Source organism: Prinia subflava, chromosome 1 (genome assembly GCF_021018805.1).
Source record: "Prinia subflava isolate CZ2003 ecotype Zambia chromosome 1, Cam_Psub_1.2, whole genome shotgun sequence".
Taxonomy (NCBI): Eukaryota; Metazoa; Chordata; class Aves; order Passeriformes; family Cisticolidae; genus Prinia; species Prinia subflava.
Genome location: NC_086247.1, coordinates 102,541 through 118,950, shown reverse-complemented (window position 1 = coordinate 118,950; position 16,410 = coordinate 102,541). Strand labels below are relative to the sequence as shown.

The 16,410-nt window shown below is 47.2% G+C and overlaps 1 protein-coding gene across 8 annotated transcripts; it reads left to right on the top strand.

The window, feature by feature from the left end:
• The first annotated feature begins 442 nt into the window (after nucleotides 1-442).
• Nucleotides 443-16,139, top strand: THUMPD2 (THUMP domain containing 2). 8 transcript variants are annotated; one of them, XM_063394052.1, is made up of 10 exons: nucleotides 459-862; nucleotides 1,573-1,705; nucleotides 2,885-3,300; nucleotides 4,457-4,534; nucleotides 5,958-6,010; nucleotides 6,319-6,406; nucleotides 6,974-7,045; nucleotides 7,629-7,743; nucleotides 9,283-9,368; nucleotides 9,744-10,545. In XM_063394052.1, the coding sequence occupies exons 1-10, from the start codon at nucleotides 764-766 to the stop codon at nucleotides 10,020-10,022; spliced, it is 1,419 nt and encodes a 472-aa protein (XP_063250122.1). In that variant the 5' UTR covers nucleotides 459-763; the 3' UTR covers nucleotides 10,023-10,545. The 8 variants fall into 8 exon arrangements, with proteins under 8 accessions (XP_063250209.1, XP_063250122.1, XP_063250545.1 ...); XM_063393887.1 differs by lacking the exons at nucleotides 9,283-9,368; nucleotides 9,744-10,545 and adding exons at nucleotides 13,135-13,252; nucleotides 14,690-16,139 and having other exon boundaries at nucleotides 652-862; XM_063394218.1 differs by lacking the exons at nucleotides 9,283-9,368; nucleotides 9,744-10,545 and adding exons at nucleotides 13,135-13,252; nucleotides 14,690-16,139 and having other exon boundaries at nucleotides 711-862; nucleotides 1,605-1,705.
• Nucleotides 16,140-16,410: the final 271 nt, after the last annotated feature.

Sequence of the window (16,410 nt, the reverse complement as noted above, 5' to 3'; positions counted from 1 at the left end):
TGCTGAGGTCCTTGCACCTTTACAATGCTGTTTATGTGTGAACAGTGCAAGAACCAACTCCAGAACTTTATTTTCTTTGCCTCAAGTTGTAAACCTATTGTTTGCAAACATTTGAAGAAAAGGCTGTAACATACACGATTTGTCTTAGTTACATAATGCAAGCTCCTAGCTTTTCTTTTTTGCAAGATTTTTCTTTCTTTCCTTGGAGGAAGAATCACTACTGTACTGAATTCAGATCCTCGGTACTCTGCTGGCTGGTATCTGTCTTGTGTAATTTACTACAGAGTGAATTTAGAGCTCTGAATAGATCTTTTTGCTGTCCTTTTTCCTCTGAAGTTGCAGGTCATGCAAAAACAAGGGCTGGAACTTCCTACCAAAGTGTTTGTATAGAATAACAATAAAAGGGGTTTTTTTTTCGCTTCTAAATTTACAATGAAAACAATCGTGTGTATTATAATGTATGTATCTGTATTATTTATATACTCACTGCACATGACTAATTGTACAGAGGATAAAGCCATTGCAAGTGCCTGAGCCCTTGCAATGAACAGTTGGTGACAATTATCTTGTGCATTTGCGTATGGAAAATGCGTTTGTCCTGCACCAACAGCGCGTACCGCTTGGGGTAGCCGGAGGCTAAATAAAAGAAAACAGGAAACAATAGAAAAACCAGGCGCTTTTAAAAGCCGTTCCCGGCGCCCGGGCCTCCGCTCCGGGGCCCCGCCCCGAGGAGGCCTCGCCGCACCGGCCCCGCCTCGGGAAGATGTCTCCGGCGGAGCCCGGGCGGTTCTTCTGCACCGCGGGCCGCGGCATGGAGCCGTTCCTGGCGCGGGAGGTGCGGGAGCGGCTCGGCGCCACCGAGGTGAGCGGGGCGCCGGTGTCCATCTGGGCGGTCCGGTCCGGGTGAGCGGGGAGCCGGAGCCCACCCGAGCGGTCCGGTCCGGTCCGGGTGAGCGGGGAGCCGGAGCCCGCTGGGCGGTCCGGGTGAGCGGGGAGCCGGAGCCCGCTGGGCGCTCCGGTCCGGGTGAGGGGGAGCCGGAGCCCGCTGGGCGGTCCGGGTGAGGGGGAGCCGGAGCCCGCTGGGCGGTCCGGGTGAGCGGGGAGCCGGAGCCCGCTGGGCGCTCCGGGTGAGGGGGAGCCGGAGCCCGCTGGGCGGTTCGGGTGAGGGGGAGCCGGAGTCCGCTGGGCGGTCCGGTCCGGTCCGGTCCGGGTGAGCGGGGAGCCGGAGCCCGCTGGGCGGTCCGGTCCGGTCTGGGTGAGCGGGGAGCCGGAGCCGGAGCCCACCCGAGCGCTCCGGTCCGGGTGAGGGGGAGCCGGAGCCCGCTGGGCGGTCCGGGTGAGGGGGAGCCGGAGCCCGCTGGGCGGTCCGGTCCGGGTGAGCGGGGAGCCGGAGCCGGTGCCCGCCCACACGCTCCGGCCGCTCCGGCTCGGCCCGGCGAGCACGGCCCGGGCTGCGCCGCCTCCCGCGCGGGGCCGGTCGGGCCGGAGGAGCCTCCGTGACCCGTACGGGGCTGGGGCCGCGGGAGGGGCTCACCGAAGCCCGGCCGGGTCCGATGGGTGTTCTCCCCGGAGGTGGACTGCGTCTCGGGAAAGGTGTTCTTCAGGGCGGCGGCGGGGCCGGGCGAGCTGCGGAGGCTGCGGTCGGGGGAGCGCCTGTTCCTGCTGCTGAGGAGGCGCGGGCCGCTGCCGGTGTCCGGGAGCAGAGGTAGGGCCCGGGTCCGGGCTGCGCGGGGACGGGGAGCCTGGTTTGAGTCGTAGTTACCAAATTTGCGGTGTTTGTTTTTTAACTAGTGGGTGTAGTTCTAACTGACAGTAATCGATTCTCAAGTGTCTTTCACCCACGTGTGTTTTCAACATTTTTTAACCCGAAAAGGGCTATTAAATTGTTTACAATAGCTACCTTCCAGCCTGTATTCTGCCGGCACTGAATTTATATGTGTATTTTTGAGACTCTCTCCCCCTGCCCGGTTCCAAAAAAAAGAATACTCCACCCAAAAACCAGAGTTCACTTGTGGATTTCTTGTGTTTGTTTTAGCAATAAGTCTTATTTTCTGTTAAACAAAGTGAATCCCAACCTATATCTTACGTCAATTTACTGTTACGCAGCTTCTTTCTAAGTCTCAGCTGCTTGGGTCATCCTCTCTGTCGATGTCGGAATGAGAATTTCAAGTTAGATGGACTGATGTCTGCCTGCTGGTGGGTTTTTATTTGGGAGATTACCTTCAGCTTTGAGGATGAAATTTGGTCATGATTCTAAAATTTTACGTGATAACTAGAAAGACCTTTAATTTTTGCTTGACCAGCTTTGAGATATTTTAAGTGAATTGGCCTCTCTGTTCCTCATGCCTCTCTTGTAGCTAGGACTGCCCACACATGTAAGTGTGTGTTGCAGGGTTGAAGGCAGAGGGAGGAATGGGAAACAGAAATTTTCTTTCTGAAAGAATAAACTTGTCTTTGCCTGAGATGACTCAAAGTAATTCATGTTTGTATCTGTCTTTCAATTCTGGAAAGTGTCCTGCATCTTTTAATCCTAGGCCAAGTGCTTTCTGGGGAGGGTGGCATGGCAGGCTGCTCCTCTGTCCTGGGAATGGCTCTCACAGGTGGTCTGGTTTTCTACAGCTGCTGCATTCTTGTGCAGAATTCAACCCTTGCATGATTTAATCTTGGTTGTGCAGAGCTTGTAATCAGAGGGATGCCTGTGTGGCTTCTGGTGGGTGTGTGGGTGCTGAGAGCTCAGCTGTGCCTGTGGTGTCAGCTCCTGGTTTCTGGATTCACACATAAGAAATCTGAACACAGTTTAATCTGTTAACAGCTGTTCTCAGTCGTTAGGGAAATGGAATGCCAAGGCTGAAGTACTATACCAAAAATTGTTCTTGTCTTTCAGGGAAAATGCTTCATGAGATTAAAAGCTTTGTCATTGAGGAACCAAAATACTGGCTGGATATTATCTCTGTTTGGAGAAAGCTTCATGGACACAAGGGGAAGACAGATGATGTCTCTCAAGAAAACACATTGGCTCTGAAGAGAAAGTCAGAAGAAGAGACAAATACTGCAAGTAAAAGACAGAAAACAGAACAAGTAAGAGCAGTTGTGTCTGAGCTATGTCAGGTGGAAGCTGGAGAGACCTGTGTGGCACTAGAGAGAATGAGCAGTGAGGAGTGCTGGACTGAGAGCAAGACTTCCTCAGAATTCTCTTCCAAAGGCAGTGGAGAGGATCCTGCTGCGAATGAGCAGCTTGGCTTCAGTTTCAGAGTGTCTTGTCGTTGCAGTGGAGCGATTGCCAAAATACTCACTTCACAGGTATGCTGAAGTATCTGTGTTTTAAAAATTCAACAAAGGTGAACAGAGATGTGTAGTTTGTCATTTCAGTTGTGTTATGTGTTCTGGAATAATAAACTAATGTAAGCTTTTTCTGTATTTTTTCAAAATGCCCTTAACCTGTGTTCACCTTTAACAAGCAGAAATACAAATGCTGTTTTTAATTTCTGTGCAATATTACCCTTAATGTTTTTCTAATCAATACCTTTTATTGAGGATTAGCAAAGGTAAAAGTTTGAGGTTTCTGGGCCTGTGGAGGCTGAGGAGTGATTAAGTTTACAGCTATTTAAAGGGCCATTGCAAGGACATGGAGCCAGGCTCCTCTCAGCTGTGGCAGGCAGTCTAGAGGAAGGGGTAAAAGCCAGAACTTGCAGCTTCAGTTGCCTCTGGTTGGGTATTGGGGAGAACTTGTTCTTCAGAAGTGCAGCCCTAGGACAAGTCTTGGGAGAAGTGGAGCTTGGTCCTTGGAAAAGAATAGTGGCATGCAGACCTCCAAGGGTCTGTTCCATCCAGCTCTCTTCCCACCTGTGCAAGTTTCTCTGATTTGAAAGTAACATTAATTTAGATTTTTTTTTCCTACTAAAGCTAGTACCTTGGTGAGATGAGACACATGAGCCTCCCTACAAGGCTGTTTGCCTAAATTTGTGCTATGTTTTAACTTATACTCTGAAGGTAACCAGAGCTTTCTGTATGTAATGAAGGCATTAAAATTGTGAGTTGTAGTTGTGCATTTTCAGGTTTTCTGTTGGGTAATTGGCCATAGAGCCACTGGAAGTATTTTGTGCGTGTGATTAAGAATTCCAAAATTCTGGCAATCACAGAATATTTTGAGTTGGAAGGGACCCACAAGGATCAGATCCAACTCAAGTGAATATTTTGTTGTCACTTGGTCAGGACTTTAGCCTCTCTTGCTCCAGGTGAGCATTGGTTGTTTGCTGTGTGTCGTGTTTGCTTTGCCCCTCGCTCACCCGCTCTGCCCTATTGTAGCTCTTCTGGTATGAACTGTGTGAGCTGTTCTCTTAGGCACAGAGCCTTTCCTTTCCCAGGCAGTTCTGAGAGTAGCGCCTCCAAGGCTGTGATCTGCAGTTTCCCAAATTCTGTGGTTTTTTATTGCCTGTGACTGTACCTCCACCTGTAGGAGATCGGGAGAGCCATTGGTGTCACGCTTGTGAAGCAGTGCGGGTGGCGTGCTGATCTGCGGGACCCCGACCTGGAGGTACTGGAATTGTCTCCTGTTGGTGCTTCCAGAATCACCCCTGGCACCTTTTGTTCTGTTCTCTGCTCCCTTCACAAATGGGACCGTGGCCTCTCCCTGCTGGTCTTTCTGCTGCTGAATTTAGCTGCAAATCAGCTGGAAGCACTGAGCAAAGCATGCACGTGGCCCTTTGTGCTTTCTAGAGCTGGGGAATAACCACTAGGCTGCCTGCATGGCAGGGGAAGGATCCATGGAGGAGGTGTTTCAGGATCCAGCACCCTTACAGACTGCTGGACTCTGTGTGGAAATGGAAATCACCTGAGCCATGGGGCATCTGTGGCCTCTGCAGGGAAAATGAACAAGCAGCAAGGGCGTGTTCTCAAGGAGCTGGGCTTGAGATTGCTGTTTGTGTAAGAGCCTCCTCCAGGCTCTGTCTGTGACAAACAGCTCACTTAGTGCACCCTTGCTGGTGCAGCTGCCTGGAGATCTTCCAGAGGACTCCTTGCTCTGGGCACGCTGCTTCTCCATCCCTGCTCCCAGCACTGCTGCTGAGAGATCTGAGACCAGCAGAAACTCTTGAGTTCATTACTGGCACTGCTTTTCCCACACCGAGCATTTCTCACACTGAGCTGTGTTGGGGCTCATATGGACCTCCTGTTCTTGCCCTGATTTTTTGCTCTGAAACTATTCAAGTGCTGAGGACTGGGATTTTTTCAATAGCATCATATTTCCCTTTGTGCTTTCTGGGGGCAGGGATTGCAGTCATGCAAGACCTGCTGGGGAGCTCAGTCTTCTTTTGGGATGCTTTCCATGGGACAGCAGAACAATTTCTTTTAGCTGCCTACATTTCTGGAAGGATTACTTATACATAACTTCTACATTATACATTATACATTACTTATACATAATTCAATTCAAATTGAATTGCCCCTTTGTGGTACTAGTGGGGGTAATGGTGGGGTTGTTTGTTGTTATTGTTGGGGTTTTTTTGTGGTTGGTTGGTGGGGTTTGGGTTTTTGTGTCATTGTTTGACTTTTTGTTTGGGGTTTTTTGTTTGGTTAACATTTTTATATTTATTTTGTTGCTAGTATACAGTGAATAATATTTTCCCGCTTGTAGTAAATGGATTTATAAGTAAAAATTCCCATGCTGTGTTAAGGAAAAATAGACCCCCTTATAAATTCAAGTGCTTGCTGGTGGATTCCTGGCTGACAAAATCCCCTTCAGCTTGCTTAAGCATGAAATCATCTTTTAAGTGGCATTCAGATTATCTAGTTTGATTTCGTCCAATGAATTGTTATTGTTTATAGTATGCATTTTTGTTCTTGAAAAAGGAGATCAGAACTTTCTAGAAGCATCTGTGTCTGGTTTAAATGAGTTAAAGCTATTGTCATGTCAGTTTGAGACTTTAAAATGTTTTGGTTGGGTTTTTTCCCTCTTTTAGATCTTTGTACATCTTAATGACATTCAGACTGTGGTGGGGATTCCTCTTTTCAGGTAAGCATCCTCCCTACCAGATTTCTCATGGCACTATCAGAACAGGCAAGATTTGTAAATCCTGCTGTCCACCATGAGTATTTTATCTTTTGGTTTGGTAATCACTGGTTGTCAAATCAGTCTTGTGATCTGCCTGCATTTTAAATGGACACACGGACCAGACTTTGCAGTGAGTTATGGTTAAAAGCAGACTTCTCTGTTTCTCAGTAGATCTGTCCAGTTCATTTGTTCTTTGGCATTACATGGCCTTTTCTGGGTGGTTCTGTTGTTTTAGGTAATTTTTTTGTTTCGTTCTTTGCTATCTGCAGGCTTCCACTGGCAAACAGAGAGTATATCAAAACAGCAGGACTGCGGTCAACAGTCGCGTGGGCCATGGCATCTCTGGCTGAAATCAGTGTCAGTGGATGTTCCTTGCACAGAAATGGAGCCCTGAATGAAGGGGAGGGGGTGCTGCCCATCGGGACTGGGGCTGGGTGCTGTGAAGGAGTGTGGTGATTTTAAATTCCCATTTTCCAGTGCATGTGGGCAGTGTCTGCCATGCCTGTGATGGGAGTGTGCTGTCACTGCTGTTCAGCCAGGTATCTGCTGTAATTCCAGGTGCTTCTCAGCAGAGCTGTTAATCCTTCTACAGATACATGTCTAAGTGGCAAGGTTTTTTCACTGTCCAGTGACAGTGGAAAAAATGAAACTTTGGTGTTGTTTTCCAGGGAAATGTGATACCTTTTCACAGAATAATTTGGTACCAATATCTGTCTGCAGTCCACTTGTACCTCAGGGCTGTCTGTAGTGAAGCTGTTGGTGCTTTTTACCATATTGCCTTACAAGCGAGTTTGGCCTGGGATTACCACTGATTATTGTTAACCTGTGCTGGATTCAGAGGGAGGATGTACATCCCTTTGTAAGCTTTGTCCTGGGTAAGGAATCTGTCCTGTTTGGGATGCAGTAACGCCTCTGTTTCCCTAGGCTGGTGCCCTTGTGCTGGATCCCATGTGTGGACTGGGAACGATACTACTGGAGGCTGCCAAAGAGTGGCCTGTGAGTATCCCAGGCACAGCTGGCTGCACCCGTGCTGGGAAATCCGTGGTTGTGACACAGGATTGTCTCTCATCTAGTCCAAAGGGCATTGCTGTAAAGGTGAAAACAAACCAATCTTCCTAGGCAGCTGCTAAAAGTGTTTTAGTACATGTTCTCCCAAATGAGTGAGTCCTGCTAGGCCCTATTGATTCACACTGCAGGGTTTGTGTGAGGCAGCCACGGACTTGTAAAACTTCCTGGGCTTATCCTGGGATCAGAGGAGTCGGTGTGATGGGACAGTCTCAGCGTTAGAGGCAGTGGGGCTGGCTGTAGCTAGCTGGAGGCTTGCTGTTAGGACATGCTCGTGATGTTTCTGTAATTTTAAGTGTCTTGAGCAGACCAGAACATTATAGGAGTGAAGACAGCACACACTTCCTCCATTCCTCCATCCTCTGGATTGTGAATTGCTCTGTTTAACAATAGCAGATGTCCCAGAAAGGGGGTTGTCTTGCAAGAGCTGTGCAACAAGGCAGTTCTGAGAAGGGTTTATAAAATAAATAATCTGAGTGTTAACAAAAATAATTTTCTCTTTCTCTCTGAACAGGAAGCCTGTTACTGGGGTGCTGATATAAGTGATTCACAGTTAGAGGGTGCAGATGAGAATACTAGAACTGCAGGCTTAATGGATAAGATTGAGCTGCTTAAAGCTTCTGCGAAAGGTATGTCTGTGGGCTTTCCAAGTGATTTTTTTTGTGTTTCTAGGATTGTGCAGGAAATGTAGATTCTCTTGAGGTGGTATGTTGTAGTGCTAACTCCCAAGAAATAGCCGGGTGGTGCCTCTCCCATGTGGGTGAAGGGATCATGATTTCTTCTTCCTCCCTGCTGCCTGCACCTGGGAACTTTGGTGAGAGTGAAGTCAGCAGAAGACAATAAAAACTGTCATTGTCTGGCGTGGACAGTAGTTGTCTCTCTTAATGGTAAATGTGTGAATACCACAAAGAGTATGTACCATGTCAGAGATCTTTGTATCTTAATGGAACACAGCCAGGACAAATCCACATAAAATGCAGCCTGCAACTTAAATTTGAATAATGGTGAGGACGCATTTAGTTGAGCTGAATTGTTCATGTTTTGCAGTGGGAGTGTTTTGAATGATGATGCCTTTCTCCTGTAGGAGAGAATCTGTTTGCTCTTAATTCACAAGCTAGTCTGCAGAGTTGGAATCATTTCATGACCTTATTCTGGACCTCAAAGTCTGAGGCCAAATTATCCCTATATGAAATACATGAGAGGCAAACTGGCTGTTTTTCCTTGTGCATGAGTGATGAAGTGTGCATGTTTTTATACCTTGCAGAATTTATTTCTTACCAGAATGGTAAGAAATATTATTTATTTTTTTTATAAAAATGTAGGTTTATTCCTCACTTAAAAGCTGGGTTTGACTTTGGTTTCTAGGATAATGGAAGGTACTTGGGTGTCAGGTTTTCTAAACTGAGCAAATAGTTGGTGTCTTGATCACTGCTCAAAAGCTGTTATTTCTGCATGTCTTGAGCAGGACTGTAGGTGGTGTGTCCTTTCATTTGCAGATAAAATTGATATCCAGTTGTTGTGCTGCAAATGTTGACCCAAGGATGGTCCGGGAAACATCTTCAGCTAGTTCTAGAAAATTTGGCATAGAATTTCAGCAGAGTTTATGTGAGGAGGGACTACTGGAGGTCTTTAGTCCTGTTGTCTGCTCAGGGCCATGTCCAGTCAGTTTTGAGCTGAGGGATGGGGAACCCACAGAGTCTCAGGAGGGATCTCAGCCTGGCATGTGGCTGACCTTCATCACCACAGGCACAGTGCTGTATCTTCCTCTGGGGAGCTGACCTTTGCTGGGGTGCAGAAATTCTAAGGTGACACTTCAAAAACACTAGCTCTTATGGAATCCAAGTGATCCTGGCTGTAACCAGATTCCTGGAAGGAGAAAAGGGGGATGGAGAGGAATTTGATGTGATTCCTTGCCATTCATACATGTGCACTTGAACATTTGCATTTAGTGCTCACAAACTTAGTTCTTCTTTTATATTTTGCTAAATTATTTTCATGTTTAAGATGTGCTTTGTGCTGAGACACAGCAGTTAATTTGGACCCATGTAGTGCCCTATAGTGAAGCTGGGAGCAGATAAAGATCGGGGACTAAAGAATGTGATATACCCACAATGGGTTAGACCCCATTCTTTAGTCCTTTGAGATCCACCTGTCTGATCCTCCTGTAGGTATCAGCAACAGAGGGACTCTAGGGTCTCTCGAAGGGCGGGTGCCCAGCCAGCAGCTCGTAGCACAGCACCCCCAGGCACCACAGGTCCCCTTCTCGTCATGGCCGCTGTTCTCCACCATCTCGGGGGCCAGGTAATCCAGGCTGCCGCAGAGCGTCCGGCGCCTGAGTGACAGCGCATGCACGGACCAGCCGAAGTCAGCGATCTTGATCTCCCCCTTGGAGCTGAGCAGGAGGTTCTCGGGTTTGATGTCCTGGTGGATCACCTTGTGCCTGTGCCAGTACAGCAGCGTGTCTGCCAGCTCCTCCATCACCGTGGCGGTCCTGGTGACATCCAGGTGCTTGCAGCGCTGCAGCTCCTTGTAGAGCCCTGTCTGATCCTCCTGTAGGTATCGGCAACAGAGTCTCGAAGGGCGGGTGCCCAGCCAGCAGCTCGTAGCACAGCACCCCCAGGCACCACAGGTCCACCTTCTCCTCGTGGCCGCTGTTCTCCACCATCTCGGGGGCCAGGTAATCCATGGTGCCCATAGCGTCCAGCACCTGAGCGATGGCGCATGCACGGACCAGGCGAAGTCAGCAATCTTGATCTCCCCCTTGGAGCCGAGCAGGCGGTTCTCGGGTTTGATGTCCCGGTGGATCACCTTGTGCCTGTGCCAGTACAGCAGCGTGTCTGCCAGCTCCTCCATCACCGTGGCGGTCCTGGTGACATCCAGGTGCTTGCAGCGCTGCAGCTCCTTGTAGAGCTCCCCGCCGGACGCGAACTCGAGGATGAGGAAGACGTGGCGCTCGTCGTGGAAGTAATTGTACATGCGGAGCACGTTGGGGTGCCTGAGATGTGTCAGCATGCCTTTTGTGTTCTGCACATTCACAGTCACCAGTGCAACAGTGGAGAGGGCAACGCACAAGCAGATGCTGCAGTCAGTTGCATTGCTCATGTCCCTCCTGAAAATAATTTTGTGCGAGCTCGTGAGAGCCATGACAATTTTCATCAGAATGCTAGAGCCTTGCGTCTCTATGAACGATGCACAGGGGATCGTGCGTGCTTGCCCTCAATGCAGTCATCATGGGCCAGGCCTTGGTCTAGGCGCAAACCCAAGGGGAATGAAAGCTTTAGAATTGTGGCAAATGGATGTAACTCATGTTCCAGAATTTGGAAGGCTGAAATATGTCCATGTCACTGTTGATACCTATTCTAAATTCATCTGGGCCACAGCACAGCTGGGAGAAAGAGCTTTGCATGTTGAAAGACACTTGACTGTTTGTTTTGCAGTGATGGGAGTGCCTGCAGAAATTAAGACCGACAATGGTCCAGCCTATGCTGGTCAGCGAGTTGCTAGATTTCTGCAGAAGTGGGGAGTCAAGCATACCACCAGAATTCCTCACTCTCCCACTGGTCAAGCCATTGTAGAAAGAGCTAATCGGACGCTGAAAGAATATTTAGCAAGGCAGAAGCAGAACGACGAAACAGACATAACTAGCCGACTATCAAAAGTCTTGTTTACATTAAATTATTTGTGCTTAGCAGAAGGAAGAGAAGAGCCTGCAGTTGTTATCCACCACCATGCAGTGAAAGAAGGAAGACCACAAGCAATTCCAGGGCTTTATGTATATCATAAAAATATGCGAACGGGTGAATGGCAGGGACCAAGTCCTGTGCTGTTTAATGGTCGTGGATATATGTGTGTTTCTGCAGGAGAAGCAGGACTGGTTTGGGTGCCAGATACCAACTAACAGTGGTAACCACGGTGGCAGCAGTGATTTGCCTGAAGCACCTCAAGAAGACTCAAAGACTGTTGAAGATTAATCACTATAGCAAAAATAAATAGTTGTATTATTAGTTATATGATTAGAGTTGTGATAAGCTATTGTTAAGATTTAATTTTAAGCAATAGACGAGTGTTATTTATCTAGTTTTTATAAGAGACAACTAAAACAATGAGCAGAATGTTAGGTGTCAGAATGTCTGTTTTAATTGGTGTATTAATAGAAATGGGATCAGGAATGCTTGACATCGACCCAAGGCAAAATATGTGGGTCACATGGGCCAACCAGAACAAACAAGATTCCTTTTGTTTGTCTTTGGCCACACCATCTAATCCTTTTTGAACTTGTTTGATTGGGGTCCCAGTGAGCTCCATGACAGAGTTCAGAATCTGGTCTCGAAGTCAAATTAATTCAGAAGGTGTTTTAGGAGCACAAGCTGCTGTCATTGCACAAAATCTTAAAGTCACTAGTGCAGAGCCTCAGGAGCTTGATCTTCTGGGCTCTGTGCCAGGAACTTGCTGTTTGATTTTTGGACATTTTATGATAAATTCCAGTTTGTTAATCATAAACAAGCAACAGCTAAAAGATGACAGCACTTGGTTATCTCCCCATTCCTCATTGTACTACAATTACACTGAATATTGCAGCAATTGGACTAAGGCTGTGACACCGTTAACAGGTGTTGCTAAGAAACTGCCACCAGGAATCTTTCTCATCTGTGGAGACAGAGCCTGGTCTGCAATGCCCCAAAAAGGTACAGGGGGACCATGTTATTTCGGTAAATTGACATTATTTGCTCCTACCATTCATCAGGTTTTAGGATTGTCTCAACCGACCTGACGAGTCAAACGAAGTCTGTCTCAGCTAAGTCCTGATTGTAAAGATCGAGTTACCCTATGGCAGCCTGCAGCTGTAATCTCAGCATCCGTTTTTGCCCCAGGAGTTGCTCCGGCTCAAGCTCTCACACAATTGAAACATTTAGCCTGCTGGACAGGAAAACAGATTAATATAACATCCAATTTGTTAAGTGAGCTTGCCAAAGATGTTAATGACATTCGTCATGCTGTGCTCCAAAACAGAGCCGCTATAGACTTCCTTCTTTTATCTCAGGGACATGGATGTGAAGAATTTGAAGGCATGTGCTGCATGAATTTGTCAGATCATTCGTGATCAATTTACAAGCAGTTATCGCAGTTGAAAGAAAACATGAAAAATCTTATAGTTGTAGACACTCGTTTGACAAATGGCTTGGATCTTGGGGTTTTACTGGGTGGATCAAAGATTTAATTCATTTTAGCATAATAGTACTTATTGTTATCGTTATTATCTTAATTATCGTGCCTTGTTTAATACGATGCATGCAGAAGTTAGCCAGCCATGCCTTGACGTCAGTTTGGATAGCTCAAAAAGAAAAAGCGGGAACTGTAGCCAAATTTCTTAGAGATCGCGGGCATAATGTGCTGTGGAGTGAGATGTGAGCTACCCCAAACTAGGCCTCAGACTAGGCCTCAGACCTGGGCCTGCTAGGCCTCAAACGTTTGCCCGACGTAGAAAAAGATAAGCTTGTTTTGCACTGGGAATCGTGTTAAGGTATGGGTGTTAATACCATAGCACAATTACTGAGAAAATACCGTAGCTGCCTTAAGTTGTGAATGTTTACATAGTTGCTCACGTTCCTCTGCCAATGGAAAAGCACCTGTTACTGTAAACTATTCCTCTGTATTTAACCAGCCATCTCGGGAATAAAGAGAGAAACGTATGATATGATCATAGTGGTCTGACCTACGTTTGCTTGGTCTCCGATACCACAAATAGTCCCAACTTCCCTACAGGAGAGTCTTGCTGCAGGGGCAAACATCATCAGGAGCAGGGAATCTGCAAACTAAGCAATGCTGTCATGTTTGTCTCTTCCCAGTCTCCAGAGGGGTGGTGGCTCCATAGTGGTGTTTGTGAGGGCAATGCAAAAGGAGCTGTGAATCCGTGTACATAACCCCAAAAGAGCTGGCAGACAGTGTTGAAAGGGGAGTGGGGGCATAGCTGCTGTGCTTTTTCAGACAGTCAGAGATAAAGACCTGCCTTTGTTCTGCAGCATTGCCATTGCCTTCAGAAAGCTTTGACAGTGTTATTTCGGATATTCCATTTGGGAAGAAATTCAAGACCACAAATGATGCCCAGCTCCTACCAGATATTCTCCAGGAAATGGAGAGGTATGTGTAGCCTTTGGCAGGCTTGGGGTTTGATGTAAGTGCCATGGGTTTGTGATCTGAGTATTCAGTCAGCTTCAGATTTGCTTTATTCCAAAGGTTCTCCAGCTCTGTAGTCTGACCCCGTGCAGGCTGTGGAAGTCTCAGCCCTTTACTTGTCCCTTAGAGACTGTTGTGTTGTGTTTTAGAGCTGTGAGTGCCAATGGCAGCGCGGGCTGACAAGGAATGATCCTGTGTGAGCCACGCTCACAAATGCTCTTTGCAAGGCACAATGGTGAAATATTTCTGAGCCACACTCAGAAGTGTGGCAGAAAGGAGAAAGAGGAGAGGCTTACCTGGGCAAAGTTAAAGTGTGGCCAGGCAAATAAAGCTATACTCCTTTTTCACTTGAGGCCCACTTGTATAAAATCATAGGCTTTCCTTTTTGAGGTCACAGCCAAGCTTTGAGCAGCCTGCCTTGACAGGAAGGATCTCAGACTAGAAACACTGGCATGCATTTTCCTTACTGTCCAGGAATACCTCACTAGCAACCCGGTCTGATTTTAGGTGTGTCCTTTGATCTCTCACCGTGTCATTTTGTGGCAGAGCTGAGCCCAGCTAATAGGTGGGCTGCTTCTAACAGACAGTTCAAGCCATCTTCCCCTCTCCTTTTTGCCTGAAAACAAACCCCTTCCCTAGGCCTGGTCTTCAGTGGGTGTTGATCTCACTCACCCAATGCAGGAATGTGGTGAGAAGGTGGAGTGGCTCCACAGAATGGTGTGGCAGTCATACTGTGCTTGTCTCCTGGCCTTATTTGCTCTATTGGTCCATCCTAAGCAAAATACTCCCTTGGGAAGGTGGAGATGAGGAAGGGACCATTTCCATGAGAACCCCACCAGTAAAACTGGTCAAACTACCTGCTGTAAATTTGAGACAATTTTTTTTCTCTCTCTTTCAAAGCCAAGTGTAATGTCTGGACATATTCCTAGAAAAATTAATTACAAACAACGGTTAATTTTCTTCTGCTTCCTGAGTTTGAAAACCATTAAGGATCAGTGGAACAGGGAAAGGCCAGACCTTGTAAAGTTTCCAAAAGGAAGGGCCACTTTCAGAATTACCCTACTAACCTGAGAAGCCCTTGCTGCACTGAGAGGCTGTTCCTTTGCAATATTCAAAAACCCCAGGTTTTCTGGTGGTAAAAAATGAGTCCTTCTTCCCTGCTTACCCAATAGAAAGAACTGCTAACATCAGAAATGGTTTCAGAGTGAGGATAGGGCCCTGTTCTCCCATTAGAAAGAGGTAAGAAGATCTGGGATTTAAATTCCTCCTGGAGATGCAGCTCACTGAGTTGAGCCATGGCCCACTCGGGTGTTTTAGGGCATGCAGATGCCACCTGAAGTGCCGGCAGAGGGATGCCGGGAAGGATCAACACCTAACCTTGATTTCTCCTGTGACTGCCAGAGTGCTTCGTGTTGGAGGGACCCTCGTGTTGCTGCTGAGCCGGGAGCTCCGCAGACGCGTGGATGGCCTGACCGGGTGTGCTGCAGGTGACTGTGCCGAGGCCTCTGCTGATGGTGACCCCGGAGCAGCCCCTGCACCGGCCCTGAGCGGGGATGGGAATTCCTCCTCCGTGGCACAGGGCAATGGAGAATCCCTTCTCAGCAGCCATTTCGGGTCCCTGGTGCCAGAGGGTGTCTTTGCCGTCAGTCTGGGGAAGACTGATGCCTTCATACACAAATACAGGAAGGTTTCTGCTCCTGGGCTGAGGGAACCTGAATCCTGAGGCGCTTCGGGAGCAGCAGGCAGGACTCGGTGGGGCCCTGCAGACACAAAGCCAGCGCCATCCACTGGATTGCCTCACACCCCTCGGGTGTCCTGAGGCACTGTGCTTTGTCTCCTCGGTTTTTAGGAGAGATGGAAGATGCCTACCAGTGTTTCAGCCAGTTCTACTGTACTGTACACAGTGAAACAGGATGTACTATATTGTAATGAGGCAGAGGCCTCAAATTCTTGTTTAGGCAAAGCTGCTCAGTATTGGGAAGGGTTTCTGTGGGAGAGAAGGTCTTTATTTGCAGAACTGCAAACCCAGATGTGGTAGTCCACGATCTTTGGGCTGTGCACTCCAGCTATTAATTTTAAAGTAATATTTAAGCTACAGCTTTGTCTGTTCTAACTGTTCCTAATGTTCAGATTGTTCTTGGGTGGAGGATAGGCAAGCCACGTGAGCTGCTGAGAAGGAAGGGAGCACAGAAGGAGAAAGAAGCAGCACAGACAGCCAGAGTTTCAACAAGCCCCAGGCCCTGACTCTGTTTTGTGTGTCCTGGGTCCTCCCTGCCCCTGCCTCTCGCCCTCTCTCCCACACTGTTGTGACACATTTTTTTCACATTTTTTTCTTCCCTGTACCTTTTCTCCTGATTCTTCTGTCCTGTCAAAATAGGGCCTCTAGGACTGTATCAGTGTTAAGTAAGGGGCCCAAGGCAATACTGAAATCACTCTCTCCCTTGGCTTTTAGCACCCTTTGTACAAAGGCTGACAAGCAAAAACCAAAAATTGCACATTTTCTCTGAGTACTAAACATAAAGGCTTCTCACTGCTTTCCTAAGCCACGCCAATCTGCAGGAACACTGGAGACCTTTTGAGAAGAGAAGGTTAGGGTAGAATGCTAAATACATTTCTCTGTGCTTGTGTCAAGTTTTTGACTGAAGATCACCTTAAAGAGTAGAGTTGGGTTTAATAATGTTATTTTGTTGACTTCAACAGAGTTTCTCTCAAACTTTTTTACTGAGGAAAGTATAAAATGGGAATAAATTTGCATTTTCAAACACTTTTCTGTCCTACAGTATCTTGTAGTTATTAATGTATATTTTTGCAGCTGTGCAATCTGCAATAAACACTTTCTTTTGAAACTCCACCAGCATTTTGTACTAAAGCAAACTTTGTTATGTAAGGGAAGGGTTGGGGGGGTTGTTTTGGTTGTGTATTCTGGTTTTGGTTTTGTTTCATTTGGCTTGCCTTTTTTTTTTTTACATTGAGTGTATCAAAGAATAATGTAAATATATTTTGAAAATGTTACCTTTTTTTTTAAACTATTATTTTGGACTCGGGTTAGCTATATTTTTCTAGTGTGGTTCAGCATTCTTCAGCCATTGCTGCCCACATGCAGCTGAGAGACGTTTGTTACC

Bases quoted from the DNA above. Each gene is read 5' to 3' on its own strand.
- THUMPD2 (XM_063393887.1), top strand. From the start codon at position 764: ATGTCTCCGGCGGAGCCCGGGCGGTTCTTCTGCACCGCGGGCCGCGGC. The intron at 3,301-4,456 runs GTATGCTGAAGT...CTCCACCTGTAG, and splicing joins CCAAAATACTCACTTCACAG to GAGATCGGGAGAGCCATTGG. The intron at 6,011-6,318 runs GTAAGCATCCTC...TGCTATCTGCAG, and splicing joins GTGGGGATTCCTCTTTTCAG to GCTTCCACTGGCAAACAGAG.